The sequence below is a fragment of the Aotus nancymaae genome, unplaced genomic scaffold (assembly GCF_030222135.1).
Source record: "Aotus nancymaae isolate 86718 unplaced genomic scaffold, 86718_ANA_hifiasm-v0.15.2.pri h1tg000119l, whole genome shotgun sequence".
In the NCBI taxonomy this organism is placed as follows: Eukaryota; Metazoa; Chordata; class Mammalia; order Primates; family Aotidae; genus Aotus; species Aotus nancymaae.
In genome coordinates this window covers 130,392-148,667 of record NW_026988534.1, presented here as the reverse complement: position 1 = coordinate 148,667, position 18,276 = coordinate 130,392, and the positions used below count along the sequence as shown (strand labels likewise).

Sequence of the window (18,276 nt, the reverse complement as noted above, 5' to 3'; positions counted from 1 at the left end):
TAATATGTATTTTATTTTTTAAGACAGGGTCTTGCTCTGTTGCCCAGGCTGGAGAGCAGCAGCACAATCATAGCTCACTGCAGCCTCAAATTCCTGAGCTCATGTGATCCTCCTGCCTTAGCTTCTTAAGTAATTATGACAACAGGCACATACCACCATGCCTGGCTAATTTTTTTTACTTTTTTGGAGAGGTGATGTCTCTCTGTGTTGCCCAGGCTGGTCTTAAACACCTGGCCTCAAGAGATCCTTCTTCCACCTGGCCTCCCAATCAGGATTACAGCCATGAGCCATTGCATCTGGCCAAATTCACCCTTTTAAAGTACACACTTCAGTGGTTTTTAAAAATATACTCATGGAATTGTGCAACTATCATTATAACCTACATGCACAACATTGTCAAGACCCCAAAAAGAAATGCCATGCCCATGAGCAATCACTCTCCATTCCCCCTGCCCCATGGCCTCTGGCAACCACTTACCTACTTTATGTCTCTATGGTTTACCTATTCTGTACATTTCATATAAATGGAACAATACAGTATGTGGTTTTCTGTGACCTGCTTCTTTGAAGTAACATAAAATTTTCTAGGTTCATTCATGTTCTAGGATGCACCACTACTTTATTCTTTTTTATGGCTGAAAAATAGTCCATCATATGGTTATACATTTTGTTTATCCAGTCATCAGCTAATGGACATTTGGGTTGTTTACACCTTTGCCTGGTATGACTAATGCTTCAATAAACACTCATGCATAAGCTTTTATATGAACAACTGATTTCATTTCTCTTATGAATATACATAGGAATGAAACTGTTGTGTCGTATGATGACTCTATGTTTAACATCTTGAGGAAATGTCAAACCGCTTTCCCAAGTGATTATACCATTTTACATTCCACCAGCAGTGTATGAGTATGAGGGTTCTAATTCCTCCACATCCTCACCTAAACTTCTTATTGTGTGTATAAAGCTTCTTTTGAGATCTGATGAAAGGTATGAATTATTTCCCATACACAAAACTTGACAGACAACTTCAGAAACAATAGGAGGTAAGATGTATCTGGAGCAGAGAAAGCATTCCTGAAAGCCAGGTTTGGTGTGTGGCTGGAACCTGGACCCACAAACAAGATGCGATTCAGACTGCCAGATTTACGACCTTGTGTGGGGTGGGGCTGGGAGGCGCCCATGGAAACAAGCTAACCTCGACACAAACTCGACCCCTTCCTGACACCTTACACTAAAATTGACTCCAGATGGATTAAAGACTTAAACATAAGGCCTAACACCATTAAAACACTAGAAGGAAACCTAGGCAAAACCATTCAGGACATAGGCGTAGGCAAGGACTTTATGACCAAAACACCAAAAGCATTGGCAACAAAAGCCAAAATAGACAAATGGGACCTAATCAAACTCCACAGCTTCTGCACGGCAAAAGAAACAGTCAATAGAGTGAATCGGCAACCAACAGAATGGGAAAAAATTTTTGCAGCCTACCCATCTGACAAAGGGCTGATATCCAGAATTTACAACGAGCTAAAAAAGATTTACAAGAAAAAAACAAACAAGCCCATTCAAAAATGGGCGAAGGATATGAACAGATACTTTACAAAAGAAGACATACAAGAGGCCAACAAACATATGAAAAAATGCTCATCATCACTGGTCATTAGAGAAATGCAAATCAAAACTACATTGAGATACCATCTCACGCCAGTTAGAATGGCGATCATTAAAAAATCTGGAGAAAATAGATGCTGGAGAGGATGTGGAGAAATAGGAACACTTTTACACTGTTGGTGGGAGTGTAAATTAGTTCAACCACTGTGAAAACAGTGTGGCGATTCCTCAAGGACCTAGAAATAGAAATTCCATTTGACCCAGCAATCCCATTACTGGGCATATATCCAAAGGATTATAAATCGTTCTACTATAAGGACACATGCACACGAATGTTCATTGCAGCACAGTTTACAATAGAAAAGACCTGGAACCAACCCAAATGCCCATCAATGATAGACTGGACAGGAAAAATGTGGCACATATACACCATGGAATATTATGCAGCCATTAAAAATGAGGAGTTCGTGTCCTTTGTAGGGACATGGATGAACCTGGAAACCATCATTCTCAGCAAACTGACACAAGAACACAAAACCAAACACCACATGTTCTCACTCATAGAGGGTGTTGAACAAGGAGAACACATGGACACAGGGAGGGGAGCACTATACACGGGCGTCTGTTGCGGGGGAGTCGGGGGGACAGTGGGGGGGGGAGTTGGGGAGGGACAGCATGGGGAGAAATGCCAGATATGGGTGAGGGGGAGGGAGGCAGGAAATCACACTGCCATGAATGCACCTATGCAACAACTTTGCATGTTTTTCACATGTACCCCAAAACCTAAAATGCAATAAAAAAAAAAAAAAAAGAAAATGCTCAGCTGGGGGATGGGGGCATGAAGGTGGGGCCATGTCTGCCCTGGGCTACCTATTTCTTTTCTTTCTCATCTGTTTAAAGTTACAGAAGGCTTCTTAAGAGACAAGACTTACACTGAGTTTTGAAAGAAGGTGGCCAGGCAAGATAGGAAGAAGAACGTCCCAGGAGAGAGCAACAAAAATAAAGGAATGTACTATTTCCTCGCACTCACGATGCTAACTGGTAACACCCGAGTGCTCAGAATGTGCCAGCTATTGTGCTAAGCATTTCACATTTAGATTCCATCTCATCGTCCCAAAAATCTGAGGAGAGAAGTACTGTTTTTACTTTTGTTTAACAAACTAGAAAATTGAGGCGCAGGGAAGTTAGGTAACTTGCCCAAGGTTATTCAGACAGGAATATAGAATCAGAATTTAATATCAAGTTTCCAGAGCCTATATTCTAAATCAGAGGCCAAAAATGCATCCAAGTGTCAAATTACAGAAGTCTAATGTAGAAATGGTGATGTCTAACAAGATCCCAGTATTTGGAGACAGAAATCTGAAGTACTTCTGAATCTATCAAATAATGCTTAACCACACCAAATCATAGGATTTGTATGTCCAATCAGTTACGTCTTTCTGCTAATAACATTCAGTTGAATTTCAAAGTAATCACATAAGGCTCTCAAAAGGAGAAAAACTATTTTCAGGGAAGTTATTCTGAACCCATAAGCTAATCTGGCAGCATGTTACATCAACCACAGCCCATGCTTACCCTGAATATCCTGCCAGCTTCAGTTCTAGCATTAATGTGGAGAGGCACCTAGGCCAGCTACGAGTTATCAACCCCTGGTGGGATATTGCACAGCTCTGCAGGGAACTTTGTCCTAACAGGATATGTTCAATGCTGAGCAGATTTCTATTCAAATGACAAATTTTTAAATAACTCTGACCAAACCTGACATTCTTTAGAGTAGCCCAGAGAAAAATCACAAACAAAAGATACCAAACTATACTCAAATGACAAAGAAAAACAGTCATTTTTTTTTTTAGATGGAGTCTCACTCCATCTTCCAGGCTGGAGTGCAGTGGCATGATCTCAGTTCACTGCAACCACCGCCTCCCTGGTTCAGGCGATTCTCCTGCCTCAGTCTCCCAAGTAGCTGGGGCTATAGGCACGTGATACCACATCTAGCTCATTTTTTTGTATTTTTAGTAGAGACAGGATTTCACCATGTTAGCCAGCATGGTCTCAATCTCCTGACCTGGTGATCTGCCCGCCTCAGCTTCCCAAAGTGCTGGGATTATAGGCGTGAGCCACTACACCTGGCCAAAAAAGAATATTTTAAGATTAAAAAAAAATAATGGGGGTAGAAATCAGATAAGATCCATGAAGACAAACATTTCTGGGTACTGAGAGAAAAGATTGTGCGAGTGAAAAGCAAAGACATTCTCACTGGCACAAAGACTATGTGATCCATGATTAGCAACCATCCGAGGAACTGGCTTGCACATCGAATTCCTTTTCTTGTTACCACAGACAAGGAGTGAGGGATTCCTTACAATGACTATCTCACCCTATCTCACCTGTCCTTAGCAATGGCAAACAGATCATCTTCATCATCTTCCTCAAAGAGACTGGTCTTTTTCACAGCTTTCGTTGGGTTCTCGTTTTGACCTGCTGTCAGATGCTGAGTAGGCCTGTGAAGCAGGAATATTCCACTGGTCCTTAAAAAACTATAAAATATATATTAAAAGCTCAATGGTGATTTATATTATAAAACATGGGGAGTAAAATAAAACTTATATTTGTTAAACTAAGTTGTATTTAAACTAAGTATTAAACTTAGTCCATCAGTCTTGAAGAAAGCTCATGCTAAGACTTTCTTTTGAACTCAAATCTAGACAGCTGGGTTCTCTGACCTCACAGAACTTCTCATGATTTCCTCCTCCATCATCTGCCATGATGTCTCTTCCCACTACGGTTCTGCACTGTTTTAGGATAAGCAACTTGTCTATTTCAGGGGATCAACATTAATTATAGAGGCGATAAGAAGGAAGAGGAATGTAAAAATATCAAGAACTCAAGAACTTCCAACTCCAGAGAAGAATGATATTTTAATTTAAAAAATCCTAAAGCAGATTAAAAAAAAAAAAAGTGAAAAAAGCTCACGCAACACACATGTAAACAAGATACAATGAAAAACTGCTAGTAATCCATTTACCACAAAAGCCTGAATGTGGCCTTTAGAAAGCATTTAAGGAAATTCCACTTGGCTATGCTCACACCCCTTCAAATCAAAGAATTCCAAAGCACTTGCGTAAGTGCTCTGATCTCTGCAGTCTAGAGTCTTGGAAATCAAAGTGAGGTCAACAAGCCAGCAGCAGAGTATGCAGAATTTCAGGCACTACCCCTACTTTCTGAATCAGAACCTGCATTTCACAGGATGTCCAGGTGACTTCTTAAACATTAAGGTTTGAGAAGTGGTCCTCAATGTTTAGCAGTGACTAAATGCTGGAATCCACTAGAGAGTGTCACAAAACTCCAATGACAAGGCTGTATCCCGAACCAATTAATTCAGAATCTCTGAAGCTGGGATCTACTGTCAGCACTCTTTGGGTCTTTTTTTAAAATTTTTTTTGAGACGGAGTCCTGCTCTGTTGCCCAGGTTGGAGTGCAGTAGCGCAATCTCTGCTTACCAGAACCTCTGCCTCCCAGGTTCAAGTGATTCTCCTGCCTCAGCCTCCTGAGTAGCTGGGATTATAGGCATGCACCACCACAATGGGATAATTTTTGTATTTTTAGTAGAGACAAGGTTTTGCCATGTTGGCCAGGCTGGTCTCAAACTCCTAACATCTGGTGATCCACTCATCTAGGACTCCCACAGTGCTGGGATTACAGGCGTGAGCCATCTCGCCCGGCCCGTCAGCACTCTTAAAATTCCCCATGGATCCCAGTGAGCAATCAAAGTTAAGAGTCTTTGTTTGAGGACAAGCTTGTCCAACCCATGGCCCACAGGCCACATGCAGCCCAGGACGGCTTTGAATGTGACCCAAAAAAAATTTGTAAACTTTCTTAAAACATTATGGGATTTATGCATGGAACCCTTTTTTTTTTTTAGCTCATCAGCTATTGTTAGTGTATTTTATGAGTGACCAAAGACAATTCTTTTTCTTCCAGTGTGGCCCTTGGAAGCCAAAAGATTGGACGCCCCTGTTCTAGAACCTTGGTTATCTTTCCTCTGCATGTCTTTTTGCTACCAGCTTTAGCTAATGTTTTTATTTTCCCTGAACCACTATAATACTCTAGTACGAGCAACTCTGCTGATGTCTGGCTATTACTACAGGGGGAACAACTACTAACAATGTTTAAAAGAAAAAACTGATAATCCATCATAAACTCATACATTTGAGTAGAAAAAGCAAATTATACATGCTTGGGAGTTCCTTCTTCTTTTATTTATTTATTTTTTTTGTTTCTTCTCTGCCAGCTTGGTTCCAGACATTTCTAAATATATTTTCATATGACTGAAAGTGTTTAAACATTCTGATATTTCAATTATGTAATATGGTTAAATAAATTTCCGTAGTATTTGGCACAGCAGTGTTGATTAATGCTTTTCTGACTCTAATCACTAAGCAGGAACCTAAGTAGTGACAGGTACATCCTAGGGAGATACAGAGGAGATATGATTAGTTATAATTGCAGGATATCGATGATACACAAAGATGTTCTCTTGAGTCCAGCGGTAAATAATGGGCATTATTTTATCTGCAGATTAGTAGTAATTCAGAATTTTAAGAGGTCTAAAATCTTCAGGTCACTAATATAACTTAAAAAAAATTCCACGATGTTCAGAAGTGCTTCACAGATTAATTCTCTTTCCTTGAGTTTCGACTCCATTATCAACAAACTGTCAACATACTGACAAAACATAAAGTAATCTATCTAAATTATATTGGGTAACTTATATGTATCTAGCACTTGGTAATTTACAAAGTAAATGCTTAAAAGTAAATTCTCTGATTTGATACCTACACATTATGTGTGAGGTAGAAAGCGCAAGATATCACAATCCTCACCTTACAGATGAGCACATTTCTCTGTGAATCTTAATGTGAGACTTCTTTTTCTTTTTCTTTTTTTTTAAGGAGGAAGAAAAAAGAGAAAGAGAGAGAGAAAATGGGGAGGTGGAAAAAGGAAGAGAAAGAGGGAGAGAGAATGGGAGTATTGCTTTCTTGCCCAGGCTAGAACGCAATTTAGTAATGGTTATTAAAAACCTCTTTTATAATGATAATTATACTTAATGATGTAATCAGGAAGAAATAAGGGAAGAAGATAACAAACAAACAGCCAACCAATATTTCATTTAAACCTATGAAATGCTATGCGATTACTCAGGAGTGATTTACTTCCAATTATATAGTCACTTTTCTAATAGGTGTGAGGTGGTAATGTATGTTTTGTGTATTTGAAGTGGAGAGTTCTATAAATGTTTATTAAGTTTACTTGTTCCGGGTCTGAGTTCAAGTCCTGGATGTCCTTGTTAAGTTTCTATCTCGTTGATCTATAGAATCGTTAGCTTTTCTTGTTACATTGATCCTTTTACCATTATGTAATGTCCTTCTTTGCCTCTTTTGATCTTTGTTGCTTTAAAGTCACTTTATCAGAGGCGAGAATTGCATCTCCTGCTTTTTATTAGTTTATTTTTACTCTCTGTTTGGTTGGTAAATCTTCCTCCTTCTCTCTGAGTCTTTGTGTATTGTTGCATGTAAGATGGGTCTGGATGCAGCATACCGATGGGTTTTGGCTTTTTATCCAATTAAAATATATATAAGTTTAATACTGGCGTTTGATGCTAGCTGGCTGTTTTGCCCATTAGTTGATGTAAATTTTTCATTATGTTAATGTTCTTTGCTTTTTGATATATTTTTGGAAAGGCTGATATTGGTTGTTCCTTTATATGTATAGTGCTTCTTTCAGAAGCTCTTGTAAAGCAGGCCTGGTGATGGTGAACTCTCTAAGTACTTCACTCATAAAGCTTAGTTTGGCTGGATAGGAAATTCTGGGTTGAAAGTTCTTTTCTTTAAGGATGTTAAATATTGGTCCCCACTCTTTTCTGGCTTGTAGGGTTTCTGCTGACAGATCTGCTGTAAGTCTGATAGATTTCCCTTTATGGGTAACCTGACCTTTCTCTCTGGCTGCCCTTAGTATTTTCTCCTTCATTTCAACCCTAATAAATCTGGCGATTATGTGCCTTGGGGTTGGTCTTCTTGAAGAATATCTTTGTGGTGTTCTCTGTATTACCTGGAGTTGAATATTACCCTTACTTGCCAGGTTGGGAAAGTTTTCCTGAATGATATCCTGAAGAGTATTTTCCAACTTGGATTCATTCTCTTCATCACATTCAGGTACACCTATCAAACATAGATTAGGTCTTTTCACATAGTCCCATATTTCCTGGAGACTTTGCTCATTCCTTTTCATCCTTTTTTCTCCATTCTTGTCTTCTTGTTTCATTTCACTGAGCTGGTCCTCGACTTCTGATATCCTTCCTTCTGCTTGATCAATTTGATTCTTTAAACTTGTGCATGCTTCGCGAAGTTCTCGTGTTGTGTTTTTCAGCTCCATCAATTCACTTATATTCTTCTCTATCTCGTCCATTCTCGTTAACATTTCGTCAAACCTTTTTTCAAGGTTCTTAGTTTCTTTGCATTGGGTTAGAACAAGTTCTTTTAATTCACAGAAGTTTCTTATCACCCACGTTTTGAAGCCTGCTTCTGTTATTGGAACACACGTGTAATCTATTAAGCCTTGTTCCGTTACTGATGGGGAATTGCAATCCCCTGTAGAGGGAGAGGCATTCTGATTTTGAGTGTTCTCTACCTTTTTACGCTGGTTTCTTCCCTTCATTATATATTTAACCGTCTGTCGTCTTTGTAATTACCGACTTTCTAACTAGGTCTCTGACGTCCAACTTGTTGATTCCCAGCGCTGAAATCTGAGCAGTCCACTGTGCCGGCCAAAACAGCGGTGTTAAGATTGATGGTGCTTTTCTGCCCGGGAATCTCCGGACTCTGCACCTAGAGTTGGCGCGGTGAGGCACCAGCCAAACCGCCGCGCCGGCCACAAGAGTCACCCTGGTGACCCGTGGGGCTCCTCCACTGGGAATCTCCTGGTCCGTGAGCAACAAATATTCGTCTGAAAGTGTGACATCCTCTCATTCTTTGCGCTTTCACTGGGAGGTACGTGCCCGAGCTGCTAGTCATTGGCCATCTTGGATCTCTCTCCGGGAATTCCTTGATTTGCAGGCCTGAGCATAGCTGGGTGTGATTTCCTTAAATGCTTTCTAAAGGCCAGATTCAGACTTTTGTGGTAAAAAAGGATCACCAGCAGTTTTTCTTCATGTCTTGTTTACATGTGTGTTGCATAAGCTTTTAATACTTTTTTTGTTTTGCAATCTGCTTTGGAATTTTTAATTGACTTTCAATAAGAACATGAACATATCTATGACTTATCTGTCCACTTCACCTCCTCATAATCTGCATACAATAATAAAATAAAGAGGAATTATTATTAACACGGGAAGATTTTTAATGATCAGGATTTTTAATATTATTAAAGTCTTTTTCTGTACAGCTAAATCTGATTCCCTGCTACTAAATTTGATTGAGTGAGCAGCTAAACCATCTTCACAACTGACTTTGGTAATATCTATCCAGATCACAAAATATTGTTAAGACTCCTTAAAAAAAAAAAGTTTAACCTGCATAAGTTACTCCTATCATGTCTAGCTATAGTTCTAAATTAATGAAATACAGTAGTAATTTAACAAGATACTATTATATATGGCTATTGGGGTACACGACATGCTACCTCAAAATATGATCCCTTGGCATTTGAGAAAACAGAAGCAGAAAGGTCTCTCTGACCTTTCCCTGGCCCTTCTCCTCTGAAGCAGACCATAGATGAATCCTCTAATCCTTTCTAAAGTAGGTCATAAGACCTTCATTCCAATCCTCCCTATTCCCAGAGGAAAGGAGCCTCCTTATTTGTAAAGATGCAGAGAATGATCTGACCATGCAGGCCTTGCTGAGCTCCCCTAGCTTATTCCCATCAGGTCACACCCCTTTCATCTAATCGTGCTTCTCCACAACTGTCACTTCTTCATCAGACAGAATGAAATAGACACAGGAACTCCTGTTTCTCTGCATCTTCATTTCTGAAGGATCCTGTGTCAGATAAAACTTACCTTAAATAAACTTGTACACTTTTCTGTGGTTAATTTGTCATTTGTTATAGGGGACTTGTCCATGAACCTAGCGATGGGTGAGAAATCATTTCTCCCCTAGCCGGCCTAACTCCTTTGAATGAGCATACACTATCATGTGGGAGCCACACTTATTCCCAAACATTTTGAAGAGATTAATCTTTAAATTAATATATTACACTAAATGTCTTTCTTTAGAAAAGACAATCTTGTGAACATCACCTTTGGTCACTGAACGTCATTAGATATAAAACAGGCAGAAAAAGAAAATACTTGGGATGGCTTTAACTCTTAAATCCCATCAAATAATCCCCTCTTCTTTAGGAGAAACCTCAGCTCACCTCCGCATCACTGCTGAACAACAGGGCAGATGCTTTCTTGGAGAGCTCGGAGGGTTTTGCTTTTTTTGTCTCTCAGCTTGTACAGACAATGTCTGCTTCTTAGTAGCTGCACCCCCAAAAAGATTATCCTAGAAAAGCAAATTGCAGAAAGGTAAGACAAATTCATAAACAGAAAACACAGGATATCCTCCTACAATAAACTGTTAGGGAGTGTCTCCAGTCAGGTATATAAATAATACCTCTGGTGGGGAAAACCTACAAAATGCTAGTAAATCCCACACTAAAGCCTTTTCTCACTGCACCCATAGAAGGGAAAGAGATTACCATAGAACTCAAAGGCAGAGTAGCTGGGAAGAAGCAGGAGGACAACACGTGAACGAGGTTATGACCTACAAGAAGAAACTGGGCCCCATCTAGTTGCCCTGTGGGCAAGTCCCTCTCTGCTCATTTCAGGGGGTTACAGCCTGTGATGGGCATGGGAGTCCCTGCAGCAGCCAGCAACTCACACTGTCCTCTCCACGAATGAGAAACCAGAACAATGGCTCAAAGGAGATAACTGGGGGGCTGTCTCCACTTCTTTACAGCTAAGAAAGACACCTGGGATGGAGGGAAGGCATGACTCATGTTTCTCATTAACTTCAAGGAGATTATACAGAGTGAAGAAGTAGTTTACTACATAAAATTGCTGGTGTACTAAGTTTAATTGTATTCATAAATTCTTCTGTTGTCAAGCACTCCCCAAAAGTTATATTTATTAAGGTGATTTTATTCAGGTAAGGGGAACAAAAGCATCAGAGGGCCTGAGTCTGAGTTAGGATGGAAAAACTCTTAACAGCAGGTGAACAGGCCTGGAATGTGAAGATGAATGAAGGGAGCCTTTAAGGGGAGTATGGTAAAGTAGGACAGGCCAGGAGAATAATGAGCTGGTGTCCAATGGGGATAATAATGACAGAGCTCTCATTCACTATGCACTTACTATGTGCAGGCACTCTGCAAGAGCTTTACACTAGTAGTTACAGCTGCCACAATGACCCTACTCACTGTTAAGCCATATGAGCTTAAGGAAGGTTAAGTTACTTGCTCCAGGTCCCTGGTTTGCAAGTGGTGGGGCTGGGATATGAACCCAGGGGTCTGATAGCAAAGCCTATGAGCTCACCACTGCCCAGTACTGCAGAAGGTTAAGGTTTGAGGTGTCTTCTGTCTTATTTCTCTTCCCCACTTTGTGCTCTCCATCCAGGATGGGAAAGAAACACAATGGTCAGGACATGGCTGCCTTCTCCTTTGCATCCCCACTTGGTCCAAGACATTCTTGCAGGTCATTGGGTATAACATGGATCCATCCTCTAGACTAAAGTACAGCTGACCCTGAATGACACGAGTTTGAGCTGCACAGGTCCACTTATACACAAATGCTTTTCCAGTAATATGTTGAAAATTTTGTGGACATTTGCAACAATTTGAAAAATTTGGTGGACAAACCATGTAGCCTAGAAATATCAAAAAAATTAAGAAAAAGCTAGATATATCATGAATACAAAAATATACAAATAGATACTATTTATGTATTAATCAACTGTTTATGTTATCCATGTGGCTTCTGGTCAACAGTAAGCTATTATTAGTAGGTAAGTTTTTGGGAAGTGGGAAGTTATGTACGGATTTTTGGCTGCAATGCAGAAGTCAAAACAACCCCCACATTGTTCAAGGGTCAACTGTATTTCTCAAAGGCAGATTTCAAAAAATAAAACCTGGAGGTTTCACACCTTGTCAAGAGACCAGGCACAGTGCCTTACGCCTATAATCCTAGCACTTTGGGAGGCTGAGGTAAGTGGATCACCTGAGGTCAGGAGTTCGAGACTAGCCTGGCCAACGTGGTAAAACTCTGTCTCTACTAAAAATACAAAACTTAGCCAGGCGTGGTGTTGTGCACCTGTAGTCGCAGCTACTCGGGAGGTTGAGGCTGGAAAACTGCTTGAACCCGGTTGCAATGAGGTGAGATCGTACCACTGCACTCCAGCCTGGGTGACAGAGCAAGACTCCATCTCAAAAAAAAAAAGAAAGAACTGTGTCAAGAATCTAATGTCTTCTCCATTGCACAGCTCGGAAAATAAAAGGAAGAAGCCACTGAAACGAAAACAGAAATATTTTTGTTATATAAACTTCAGGTAGCCCGACTGCTTCCCTATCACGTTCTGCTAGTGTATGAGCCTCTGGGTAGAAAGTTACATCAGCAACAGTTTTCTACTAATCTAAATTATCTAGTGTTGCAATAACAATGTTTACCTCTTCATCTTCATCATCAGACAAGGAAACCGACGTGGGGAGCCTGCTAGGCAGCAGAGATGCACCTTTTAACTTACTCACACTTTGAGAAGAAAACAAATCCTGTTGGATTGAAATTAAAGTTGCCGGTTAATAGCAATTATCAGTTTCAGTATAAAACATGAGTGACTCAGACATGATGGCTGCCATGTGTCTAGGTTTCTTTTCTTAGAGGGAAGGTGACTCAGACTGAGACCTTAAAGAGACAGGCCTCAGGGTCTGTCCAGCGTATGTGCAATGGCAGTAAGGAGGAGGAAAGCCACAGGATATGGTGGCCTTGCAGAGCCCAGAGGCTTCTGTATTCCCACCTGAATGACAGAAGGCAGGAAGAAGTTTTCTAATCAATTTCCTATAGCACGCTAAAAAACTAAATAAATAAGAATGACTCCCCGTTACTGTCTAAAGAATCAGAGATTAGATAGGTTCAATATAGGAACAGGGGCTAGATTCTCAAATTAAAGGAGCTACAACTATTTTATTTAGTAACACACTGCTCTCCTAAGATTATAAACTATTTTAAATAAATACAAATTAAATTTGTATTTTAAAACGTTTGCTACTCCTCTTAGCTCAACTATAGGTATAAGATGTTGCAAACCAGGAAAAGACCTGTTGGATTAAGAAACTTTCAGCCAGGCACAGTGGCTCATGCCTATAATCCCAGGATTTTGGGAGGCCGGGGAGGATGTAACACCTGAGGTCAGGAGTTCGAGACCAGCCTGGGCAAAATGATGAAACCCAGTCTCTACTAAAAATACAAAATTAGCCAGGCATGGTGGTGGGTGCCTATAATCCCAGCTACTTGGGAGGCTGAGGCAGGAGAATCGCTTGAACCTGGGAGGCAGAGGTTGCAGTGAGTGGAGATCGCACCATTGCACTCCAGTCTGGGCAACAAGAGCGAAACTCCAACTTAAAAAAAATAAAAAATAAAAAGAAAAAGAAATTTTCAAAATGTTATAAGACATCAGCTTATCCTGCAAAGAAATACCTGCAAATTGAGCTACATGAAGTAGAAACATAAAATGGGACATCTATTCCCTTGGGAAGAGAAACTTCAATACACAAGAGCCAAACAATTAAACAGGACAAGAACATATTTTCTAAGACTTCTTCGGACAGTTTTTTAAAAATTATGGAGTCAATGTCTATTCCTCAAGTATAGACCTAATGAGTTCACTAAGGGAGCTCTCCTCCACACAGTGGTTTTCCCCTGTGCTCCCAGGAGTCCCATGGGTTTATTTAGCTAGAAGAGGCCACATGGGGAGCTCCAGGCATCCCGTACCCCTCCCGCATGTTACACAACGGCAAGAGAAAGGGTTCTGCTGATTTAAGAAAATGAAAGTAAATCAAAGCGAAGAACAGAAACAAATGTCAACATCACAGTTTTGGACCCTTAACTAATACCTTTCTTGGTAATGGAAAAAAGACACTTCCATTACTTCAAATAGGTTCCCCCAAAATGACTTCACAGGGTAAGCTTCAGCTCCACACTTGAGATACAGAGGAGTCAGGAAGCATTCCTTCTGGTCCAAAGCTTTATCTCCTAGACTGCCTTGGTTTTACTTCTCCTTGACTAAGAATCCCAGCAATATCCAATAAAAACATTCACTCTATGATGATACACATGGGGCAAAGCCTTTGGTAGGGGTTTTCACACAAGTCTGCGAGTTCATTTCCGCTCCCATCATCAAGAAGGGGAGCCTATGGCCCCTCCCCATGAACCTGGATGGGCCTCTGTGACCACCTTGACCAACAAATGGAACAAAAGGAACACTGCTGACTTCCAAGGCTGGAACACAGAAGGCAACATGACCTCCACCTGGCTCTCTCTGAGGACTCTCCCCTACAGCCCCAAGCCAGCATCTAAGAGGCTGGCTTCTCTGACTGCAGGCTAGAAGCCACACAGGCCTAGCAAGAGATATCCCACGGGCCCCAGTGCCCTGTTACCAGTGTGAGCCGAACCTAAGCCCAGTCAACTTCAGACACCAGACAATGTGTCAGTGACAATGTCCTAGCTAAGCCTAGTCAACCTCTAGAACTGTGAGATAACAAAAATATTGGTGTTGTAAACTACTAAGTTTTGGAGTTGTTTCACAGCAATAAATAACCAGAACACCTTGTAAGTCACTGAAATTGGTCACATTTGATTTTCTTGTCTAGTCGACAAATACTGAATGGCTTACCACATGCCAAGCACTGATATTAAGGACAGGGTGTTAGGGATACAAACAAGGAATGAAAAGTCCTGCCCTCGTGGCACTTACTTTAGAGGGAAGTAGAGACAATGAATAAGTAAATCTACATTGTCCCTGGCAACATATGCTGTGGTAAACAGTGAAACAGAAGAGAGGACCAGGCGCTCAGGATGGTGTGTGCTAGCGCTTCCTGTTGTGTGTATTTCATCAGGGAGGCCTCACAGAGAACCCGAAGAGTGAGGAAGGAAGCTGGATTCTGGGAACAGCATTACTCAGAGTGGCGGGGGTCAGTGCAAAGATCCCGAGGTGCAGGTGTGGGATCCATGAGGATAAGACACTGCTCGCTCCACCATGCTGTATGTCGGGGGTCAGGGTTGTGACTTAAGTGGACTTTGGCTAATTCACGTTTTGTACACTAGCCTTCAGTGAATTAATAGCCTCAAAGATATTCTTCACATCAAGGGCAATCACTCTACTTCCAAAGGGTTTCATGTACATCCTCACTGTGAGTGCAAAGTCCAACCATGAGAGCCTAACCTACAGCCCACAGTTTCTTGAAATACATGTAAGTTTCTGCCATGTCCACATACTTTTCTGTAAAACAGGCTTATTACTTCCCATTACATTCTCATACAGGTCTCTGATCTCCTAAAAGGCTAACTTAAAATTACATCTAAGAGGACCTAGGCCTGAGGGACTCAGGAAAAGCAGTGAAGCTTTGGAGAGTTGGTTCTAAGGTGCCTGGGGGGACCAAAGCAACCTGTGAAGCAGGGTCCCACAGCCTATTAGCAGTCTCAGTCTCAGTAAGACAGATGGCTATGCCAGAATCCATCTGCTATAGCACTTAGCCACTTTCTAGTTAGTGAGAATGTCAATAAAAGAAGTAGCAAGGTGACCTCCACTCTGGTGCAAGCATCTCATCACATCATGAGCCCATAAACAGTCTAAAGTCTAGGCATCCTAAAGAGCAAGTACTTTCATCCCAGGAGATTAAGTAAAGTCCAACCCAAAAGTGAAAAGGAAATATATTGCTTTCTAAAGCTCCCATGCTCTCAAGAGATTATTTATTTATTTTGAGACGAAGTCTTGCTCTGTTGCCCAGGCTGGAGTGCAGTGGGGCCATCTCGGCTCACTGCAACCTCTGCCTCCCAGGTTCAAGTGAATCTCCTGTCTTAGCCTCCCAAGTAGCTGGGATTACAGGCACACACCACCATGCCCAGCTAATTTTTGTATTTTTAGTAGAGACAGGGTTTCATCATGTTGGCCAGGATGGTCTCGAACTCGTGACCTCAGGTGTCCACCTGCCTTGGCCTCCCAAAGTGCCAGGATTACAGGCATGAGCCACTACGCCCAGCCTCAAGAGATTATTTTTAAAGAACTAGAATACGCCGGGCGCAGTGGCTCACGCCTGTAATCTCAGCACTTTGGGAGGCCGAGGCGGGTGGATCACGAGGTCAAGAGATCAAGACCATCCTGGTCAACATGGTGAAACCCCGTCTCTACTAAACATACAAAAAATTAGCTGGGCATGGTGGTGCGTGCCTGTAATCCCAGCTACTCAGGAGGCTGAGGCAGGAGAATTGCCTGAACCCAGGAGGCGGAGGTTGAGGTGAGCCGTGATCGCACCATTGCACTCCAGCCTGGGTAACGAGAGCGAAACTCCGTCTCAAAAAAAAAAAAAAAAGAACTGGAATACTTCATAAAAAGTCTTACAACTCTACTGAGGAAAATCTGATTCAGAAATAGTTACTCTGTCATATCCATAGGCCAATACTCACAACTAAGGAAAAGAATACCGTACCTCAGAGTCCTCCTCATCCGAAAATAAGCCTTTTTGAGTCTTTGTCTCTGATGAGGGTTTGAGATTTTTGCTGGAAGGTAAGGTAACCTTTGATGGGGAAAACAAAAAGACAAAGAAAAATTAAGGATTAACAAATAAGATATCCAGAAAAGAGGGTTTACTCAATCAACCATTTAGAAAATGCAAGGAGTCTCTGCTGTGATAGACACCAAACCGAGGGAGCTGTTAAGAGAACAGTGAGACAAATAAAGGACACATCTGGTGTATCAGGAAGCAGGACACACTGCCTGGGTCAATCAGTGCACAGATGGGACATGTGCAGTGAGAGAGAGCGTAGAAAGGCAGGCTGCCCAAGGGGCCTGTCAGGTTCTGAATGCTGGGCCTTAGGTGGTCGGCAGGAGAAAGTCAGGGTTCACAGAGAGAACACAGCATGATGAGATGAACTGTAGAAAGAGGAGGGACCAGCTGTGCAGAACAGCAGCAAAAGGTCAAGCAGCCAGAAGGGCTTAAAGACTGCTGGGGACACAATGACTGGCCAAACGCAGGTCAATCTGAGCATCAAAAAGAACAATGGCCTGGCCAACATGGTCAAGCTCCATCTCTACAAAAAATATAAAAATTAGCTGGGAGTGGTGGTGTGTGCATGTAGTCCCAGCTACTTGGGAGGCTGAGACTGGAGAATCACTTGAACCCCATAGGTTTAGGCTCCAGTCAACTATGATTATGCCACTATACTCCAGCCTGGGCAACAGAGCAAGACCCTGTCTCAAAAAAAAAAAAAAAAGGAGGAAGAATGATGGTAATGGATTATCATATACACTGAAGAATAAATCCATGATCCCAAAGCAATATTAAAAATGGGGGAAGGAGTGGAAGAGAAAACTCTTTATTCAGAAGAATGCCAACTAATAAAGAACTTAAAAAACAGTGGTTTATGCCCACTAACAGGTTAACTGATTTTAGGAAAAGATCATCCATGGATTTTAAAAACACTGTATAAAAGGCTGGGAGAGAACAGATATTCATACTGTGTCCAACTATCACTTTAGAGGTCAACTTATCAATGGCAAAAGAGAACAGGGTACCTTTTCAATGAAGCAGTGTGGTGGGCACCCTAACAACCAAGTGACAAACTTGTCAGAAAGAGGCAGACAGTGAACCTGATGTGTCTTGGGAGGTGATACAACAGGAAGTGCACAACCCTGCCTGCTTGTATTCTTGCCAAAACTGCTGACCCTGAATTTAATCATAGGAAAATAATAAAGCAAATTCACAATGTCACACATTCTACAAGACAACTGGCTGGACATTCAAAAAAATGTGGGAGGTGCTGCTCCAGATTAAAGAGATCAAAGAGAGCACGACCAAATGCAATGTAGACACACTGCCTGAATCCTGGTTTTAAAAAAAAAAAAAAAAAAAAATCAAAACACACAAAAAATACTATAAATCAGGGGTCCCCAACCCCGGGCTGCAGACCAGTCCATGGCCGGTTAAGAACCCGGCCCCACAGCAGGAGGTGAGGTGAGCAGCAAGCATTACCACCTGAGCTCTGCCTCCTGTCAGATCAACCACAGCGTTAGATTCTCATAGGAGGGCAAACCCTACTGTGAACTGCGCATGCAAGTGATCTAGGTTGCAGGCTGCACTCTTCTTTATGTCCCTAATGCCAAAAAGGTTGCGGACCGCTGCTATAAATAGCATTTTGGGGACAAGAGAGGAAATTAGAATACGGACTATATTGGTGGGGAGATTTTACAAAGACATTTTGAGGCAAACTGCAGCAATTCAAATACAGACTAGATATTAAGAGTCTACTGTAGAATGACTGTTCATCTCACAGCTGTTGATAATGGCATTGTGGTTATAAGGAAGTCTTTTCAAGAGAGGCTGAATGAAATATTTAGGGGTAGAATGTCCCAATGA

The 18,276-nt window shown here is 41.5% G+C and overlaps 2 protein-coding genes across 7 annotated transcripts in view; both read right to left on the bottom strand.

Annotated features, from left to right (window-relative positions):
* LOC135272635 (WASH complex subunit 2C-like) overlaps positions 1-18,276 on the bottom strand; it is a 136,724-nt gene that overhangs the window by 4,339 nt on the left and 114,109 nt on the right. The gene's annotated exons all lie outside the window — the stretch shown is intronic.
* Positions 1-18,276, bottom strand: part of LOC105734319 (WASH complex subunit 2A-like) — a 49,074-nt gene that overhangs the window by 1,444 nt on the left and 29,354 nt on the right. Inside the window, 6 exon segments of the mRNA XM_064371100.1 lie at positions 4,008-4,082; positions 4,084-4,148; positions 10,033-10,097; positions 10,100-10,160; positions 12,316-12,417; positions 16,351-16,437. Coding sequence (XP_064227170.1) covers positions 4,008-4,082; positions 4,084-4,148; positions 10,033-10,097; positions 10,100-10,160; positions 12,316-12,417; positions 16,351-16,437 — 455 coding nt within the window.